Source organism: Myotis brandtii, unplaced genomic scaffold (assembly GCF_000412655.1).
Source record: "Myotis brandtii unplaced genomic scaffold, ASM41265v1 scaffold510, whole genome shotgun sequence".
Taxonomy (NCBI): Eukaryota; Metazoa; Chordata; class Mammalia; order Chiroptera; family Vespertilionidae; genus Myotis; species Myotis brandtii.
The window spans coordinates 192,045-199,498 of record NW_005369443.1 but is presented as its reverse complement, the minus strand read 5'-3'; the positions used below and the strand labels follow the sequence as shown (position 1 = coordinate 199,498).

At 38.5% G+C, this 7,454-nt stretch overlaps 1 protein-coding gene across 2 annotated transcripts in view; it reads right to left on the bottom strand.

The window, feature by feature from the left end:
- Positions 1–6,203, bottom strand: part of LOC102242909 (nuclear envelope pore membrane protein POM 121C) — a 26,720-nt gene extending 20,517 nt beyond the window's left edge. For both annotated transcript variants that reach the window (XM_005877194.2, XM_014548514.1), the window contains exons 1-4: positions 5,968–6,203; positions 5,488–5,646; positions 3,568–3,648; positions 1,830–2,001 (exon numbers count right to left, since the gene is read on the bottom strand). In XM_005877194.2, coding sequence (XP_005877256.2) covers positions 1,830–2,001; positions 3,568–3,648; positions 5,488–5,646; positions 5,968–6,203 — 648 coding nt within the window. The remainder of the gene's footprint in view (positions 1–1,829; positions 2,002–3,567; positions 3,649–5,487; positions 5,647–5,967) is intronic.
- Between the last annotated feature and the right edge of the window lie 1,251 nt (positions 6,204–7,454).

The following is a 7,454-nucleotide window of genomic DNA, read 5'->3' as shown; positions in this document are numbered from 1 at the left end:
CCCAGGCCGGGCCGCCCCCCCCCCCCCCAGTGCACAAATTTTTGTGCACCGGGCCTCTAGTATATATATAAAAGCCCAAGAGACTGTCTGACCAGTAGCTATGACACGCAATGACCACCAGGAGGCAGATGCTCCGATCGGTAGCTATGATGCGCACTGACCACCAGGGGGCAGATGCTCAACGCAGGAGCCGCTGAACTGCAGTGACTTGGCAGCTGCAGTTCTTGGGTGACACACTGGAACCAGAGAGGAGGGAGCCTGATTCTGGGGTGCATCACCTGAGAACCACCCTCTCAAAATCCAGGACCCTTCTGGGGATGTTGGAGAACTGGTTTTGACCCAATCCCTGCAGGCCAGGCCGAGGGACCCCACCAGTGCACAAATCCTTGCACCGGGCCTCTAGTCCTATCTAATAAAGATGGAATAAGCAAATTGACCATCACTTCACAACAAAGATGGCAGTGCCCACAGCCAATAAGGAGGAAATATGCAAATTGACGTGACAAAGGTGGTGGCGGCTGGGCCTCTGGGCAGCACCCGAAGGCAGAAGGTGGCTCCAGGCCGGAGCAAAGGAGGAAAGGCAGTTCTGGGCTGGAGCAAAGGCGGTGCCAGCAGCCAGGGGAAGAAAGGCCTATTCTTGCACGAATCTTCGTACATCAGGCCTCTAGTATTAAATAATTATTATTGTTTGAGTGGAATAATGGTATAGTGACCATTAATGTTAAGAAAGTTTAAAAACACACTGAAGTACTTCTACAGGTGAAATGACATGTTTACAATTTACTTTAAAACGTAAGAGCAAAGCCAAAAAGGTGGTGTGGTGGTGGGGGTGGTATTGATGGAACAGGACTGACAAAATGGTAACTACTGAAGCTACATGGAGGTTCATTAGTTTCTTTCCTTCTATGTACATTTGAAATTTTAATGTAAAAAACATTTTAAACATAGGGATGATGGCTATGTACTTAATAGGCCTGTTGTGACAATTAAATGAGGAAAAAGACTTAAAGTGCTTAAGGTAGGTTCTAGCCGAGAATAAGTGCTCAAGGTAAAGGTTATTATAATGATTATCTTCTTTGCATTCCCACAACTGCTCTGGCTTAGGCCTTCATCTTGAATTTATGTTACTATAAGAGCCTTCTGGATAAATTTATCTCAAAATTTTTCTCTCCTCAAAAATCTTCCTTCACACATGCTTTATTTTTTTTCTAGTACTATGTAATTGGGTAGCCACTTATTGACAGGCACTGTAATGGGTACATTTCAAACATTACCTTCAATCTTTCCAATAATCCTTCAGAGATGAGAAAAGGAATTTATGTGATTTACCTGTCCAAGGCCCTATAGCAACTAAATGTTAGAGCCAAAATTGAACCCAAATCTGTCTGGTAACAAAGCCTGATCTGTTCATTAGGCTATACAACATCCTCTTTCTAAAAAACTGAAAAACAAAAACACAACCACTTCTTATTTTTAAAACTTTCACTAAATTTGCAACCTAGGATAAATTTCTTTTATGACCCAGGGCAATTTGAACTCAGTCTACCTCCTCAATCCAATTAACACCATTTATTGAATCATTCATCCTTGGTCTATTTATGTGCAATGGCTCTGTCTTGTATCAGGCTCCCACATATACACTTGTTTACTTTCTCAGCTTTCTTTTCTGTTCCATTGACCTATAGTTATTATTCAAGGATTTGTATCTTCTGTTAATTTAGAGGTAATCCCAATATCTGACAGAGAGAAGGTAGTTAATAAACACTGACTAATCAATTAATTAATGCTGGGAATCCATTTTGCCCATGCCACCCACAAGAATAATGTACCTGAGAGAAACCTCGAGTAGAACTGTAAGAACTGGTAATGGCATTGCGGCTGGAGCTAAGAATGCCTCCTGTGTATGTGCTCGTCATGGAGCTCATAGAGGAGGTGCGGGATCTCTTATTCAAGTGGTCATCTGAGCTCTGGGAATTGAGACCTCTTTTCAGAGACCCAGGCCTAATAAAAGGGAAAAAGATAGTTAGATGTGCTATTGAAGGCAACATTCTTTTAAGGTTTCATCCATGGTCACAAAATCTTTCTTAAATATATCTGACAAAGTCAAGAAGGAAAAGCCAAATATTTTGAAAATTAAATGTATGATTCCACTTAAATAATATTCTAGAAAATACACACTTATCTCCAGTGATAGAAAACATTATTACTGAATGCCTGGGGATGGGGGCAAGATTGAAGGGAGATACTATTAAGGGACACTAGAAAACTTTTGGAAGTGATGGTTATGTTCATTATCTTGACTGTGGTGATGGTTTCATAGGTGTATACATGTCAAAACGTAAACTGTACACTTTAAACAGACACAATTTAGTACATATCAATTATCCCTTAATAAAGCTGTTAAAAAAATCAGTTAAGAGGAACCAACCGTTTTTTCTAAGTTTCCAACTGAAATAGAAATTCCTGTACATCCTTCCTATAGAATAGTCATCCAACCTCTATTAAAATATAGATAATGCACTATCTCTTAGAGCAGAGGTAGGGAACGTCCAGCCCGCAAGGCCATATAAGGCCCATGAATTCGCTTGGTCTGACCCTGCCAAGGCATTAGGGGTGAGTTAATTAAATGTTTGACCAAATATAGCAGGCTACTTTTTAAGTGGGCCCACAAATGATGTTATAACTATCCAAATGGCCTTTGGCAGAAAAAAGGTTTGCCACCCCTGTCCTAGAGTGATGAATGTCAAACGTGGACCAGTTTATTCTTATATTGGATGAAAAAATATTTCCTCTAACTTTCACCCATGGATCCTATTTGGTGCCACACCGAGCAAGATGCTTTCGTTCTTTCATTTGTTAGTCCTCCAGTTTTTTGGAGGCCATTATCTTTCCCTTCCTCATTTCCTTATTCCTGTTGAGATTTTTCTCTTCTGGGCTAGTACTTATGTACCTTCAAACCCTCCTCACCCACCACTACCACCCTTTAACATATTAGTTGCTTCACTCAAAATGAATTTCAGTTTGTGTATATCCTCTTTTATAGTGTAGTACACCAAACCAAACACAATATTCCATGGACAATCTGAGTAGAACTAAGGAAAGCAGCACTACCACTTACCTGCCTCGTTCTAGCAACACAGAATAGGAGCACGTTAGCTTTTTTGGCAGCCATATTATACTGCTGGCTCAAATTAAGCATATAAGTTACCCCAAGTCTTTTCACACATATTTTTGAGCCACTTTCCCTCCAATCCATTTCTTCCTCAAATGTATTTAAACTCAAATGTAGAAACTTATCACTTATCTTAAATTTCAGTTTTGCATTTTATCCATCGTGCAAACCTTGTGATCTTTCTATTTACATACTTGGTTATTAAAAAATATTAAAAGGAATTATAAGAGCATTATTGTGGCAAGTTACTCAAATGTTCCCCTCTGATTTCAAAGATTTGAACTTGAACAAATAAAGCAATGCAAAAAGCAAAGAGGAACATCTATAGGACAATAACTTTGGCAATGCCCTTTTTCTAAACAGTGTATAACTCAACCAGATGGATTTTCACTTACTTAGGCACAAAAGAAGCAGGGACTCCATTGGCCACCAGGGGCTCAAATGCTGAATGTCCACTCCCACTGCTATCATGGCGCCTATGATAAATAAAAAAACTCTCAATTAAATGAAATGACTTTTTTTTCCCCTTAAAGCATATTCCTGGGACCATGAACTATTTCTATGGAGCACAGGTCCCATGCTAGACAAGAAAAAGGTTGCTTCAAATCCCAAAGATTCCAAAAGGTAAATTTATTCTAAGACTATCTGGCAATAAGGAAAGTATAAAAATACAACAGATCCTTGAATAACATGATATCATTCAATGTCATTTTATTATAATGTTGATGAGATGCCATAGGAATTTAACTATTGTTTATATCAATTAGCCTAGGGGAAAACTGATTTTGTTATATATTGTCACAGTTTCCAAGAACCTATCAACAATGTCAAGTGAAGACTTACTCTACATCAAGACCTTTAGAACTATTCAGTGTATTAATTATTATAATCACAAATTGAACACCCTACCATCCACAAATTAAAAACAAAAGAAAAGCACTTAGGAACCAATCCACACATCCCATAGTGACCTAGAGGTTAATATGGCAAGTCTGTTAGGGAAAAACTTTACATCTCACATTTAAGAAGGGCCTATGCATGATGCACATAATCACCGATTATTCCAATTATGGGAAGGATAACTATAGAATCTTCAGTTATAGACTCACTAGCTTGGTCAAGTAAAACTACCCATCCCTAAGAACATGAAAAACCTACTGGGACCATAATAGTTATTTCCTCTCCCACCTCCACACCCCCTGCCTCCTGCCACTCCTGCTTAGCTAGCTAGCTGACATTAGCTCAAATTGCTCACTTATAAATCACATCTCTATTCATCAAACCTGATCTTCCTATGTTACATAAATACACTTGCAATGATTAATATTCTCTACTTAATTTTGTTATCTAAAGTAGCAAAGATGGCCAACCCTGAACCTGCAGGATATAAATAATTTGGTTTAGGTAATAGGGACAATGATGATATTTTTCAAGGGTTCACTCATGTAAAGAAAAGCAATTCATTGACCACCTCATATAAAGAAGCTGCCTTCTCATTACCGTCACATTTATCACCCCCCTTTTTAATTTCTATCACCCTATTTTTTAAAATTTCTATATACTTACAATCTGAACCTTGTTTTAATATCCTCCCCCTTTTCGTTTCTCTCCCTCCAAGAGGTCCCAAGAGGACTTAATGTTTTGTTCTCTGCTCTATCCGCAGTACCTGGAATAGGCTCTGGCACATTGTGGTTGCTCAAGTTATTATATTAAAAAAATGAGTGGAATCCTTAACTATTTAGAAAGCCACAAGCAATTCTGCATTCTCATTAGTGACTTCAAACTCCTTTCTTACCATACTCAGGAAATAGAGTCCTTATTTCATTTTCCTTAAGTTATTGAAAACCAAAGAATGAAGTCGGTTTTACTCTCTTTACTGATAAATCTAGTTACACTTTTCTTTGTCAAGCATTCCCTTCAGCACAATTACACATTTAAACTGGTGGTTACCCAGATAACTAAACAACACAAGATTAGGAGGGCAAGCCTTTGAACATTTTTTCTCAAAAACAGAATTTAACACATCTGTATAAAAAGTATGAGGTTAACATGACTAATAGTTGTTGGCTTATCCCAATACTTAGGGAAAAGGTAAATTTTAACATTTCTCTAACCTGTGCCTAAACCTGAAATGAACAGCATTAAAGCCTTACTGTCGGCATTATTAAGCTCTTCCATGAAAGCCAAAGAAGGGGACCTACTAAGGCTCACAAACTGGAGCAGGCCTCTGTATCTTTTTTGGGAGTAATCTGCATTTCAACAAATCACAGGAATCTATCTGGGAGGCCTGTTTAGTACTCTGCTGAGCCTGTTACCTTCTTTTATTTTCCTGGCCATCAGTGAATATTTGTTCTTCTTCCTCCACTGTTCTTTTCTTCCTCTCTTTGAGGGCACTCAGTACAGTCTCCTTTGCACATGGGTCCGGAGCATTACTTGATGGTGAGGACAGTGTTGAGCTGAGTAACTGCTCTGTTCTGCAATGAAAGACAAGATTCTAGCCTTAAGATATTTTAATTACCACATCATATAACACAGTCTTCACTGAAAATCAGAAGCTAGCCAACAAGCAACAGTGTAATTTATACATTCACAGAAAATGCCCTTAGCAATTAAAGCTACAATGTAAGGCAAAAAAACAAGAAAATAAGCGACAGTTCAACAACTCAAATTTGAGATTTCTCATTTAAACAGACAGGCACTTTTTTTTTGCTTTATAGTTGTCTTGTCAGAGAAACAACCATGGAAGAATAAAGTGGACACAAAAAGGAGTCTATTTTTCCAACAATAATACTTACATTGGAGAACGAGTCAATTTGCTATCAGGAGGAGCAATCCTCACTGTCACTGGACTGCACACCATCTTGGAATTATGAGGAGATAGCACAGTCTTCTTGTGATAACCATTCCAGGACACTGTGGGAAGTACCCCCAGAAAGGAATATTGGGCCTGTTGAATTGGATATTGTCTTCGAGGTGTTATTAAAAACCGATTTGATAAAGTTCCACAATCCCTGTGGAGAACAGGAGACATATTATGGCACCAAAATGCTTAAAAGAATGTGAGAAAATTAACTGACTAAAGAACTATGTGGGTTCAGATATTTTCCAGAAAGCTTAAACCTCTAAGCAATACAGAACACAGAATTTTTATGGTAACTTCCCACATCATTCCATCTAGAGGCAGAAAGTGGCAGCTGCTTAAAAGCAATCCCTACTATGGACTTCAACAATTTGAGAAATTGAAAACCTTGCCCACACAAGCAAAACTACAATGGAAGTGTGTATTAGGACACACAGGGAGAAACTTTTCAAAAATCCTTCAATCTTTTCAGTAAGTCATCAGTAATGTACCCAGAGTCAAATATTTTTCAAGACCTAAATGTTCATCTTCTCAACTCAATTTACTAATAACAAGAACCTTATGTCTGGCTGGTATGACTCAGTGGTTGAGAGTCAACCCAGGAACCAAGAGGTCACCAGTTTGATTCCTGGTCAGGGCACATGACCAGGTTGCAGGCTCCTTCCCTGATGGGGGGCATGCAGGAGGCAGCCCATTGATCACTGATATTTTTATTTCTCTACTAGAGGCCTGGTGCATGAAATTTGTGCATAGGTAGGGTCCCTAGGCCTGGCTGGTGATCAGGGCCGATCGGGGCCTTCCTTCGTTCCACGCCGCCCCCCTGATGGTCAGCGCATGTCATAGCCAGCGATCAAACTCCTGGTCTCCTGGTCCAACTCCCGAGGGGTCACTTTGCATATTAGCCTTTTATATATATAGAAGATAGATCCCTCTCCCTTCCTCTCTCTCTAAAAAAATCAAAAACATTTTTTTAAAAAGAACCTTAAATTTTCATCAAATATTTTGTATTCTCTGCTACTGAGATTAAATGAAAAGTGTCATTAATTTGATCATCTTTATCAAATTTTATCACTGGAAGAAGTGTTTCCTGGGAATACCTCAACTTATAAAATTTCTCTATGGGTCCAAAATATATATATACTACATTTATAATACAAATATATATATACATTTATAATACATATACATATACATATGTAATACACATAACATATAATACACACACACACACACACACACACACACATATATTACTATATGACTACACTCGAAAGATAAAGGTATTTTCCCCCGAAGTAGGGATATTTTAATGTTAACAAGCATTCTGCTAAATCTATACAGTACTGTACTAAAATTCAGACAGTCTTGGGAATGGAGGGAAGGGATCAGCTGTGGCATCACATCTCATTCCAAAGGTTAAAA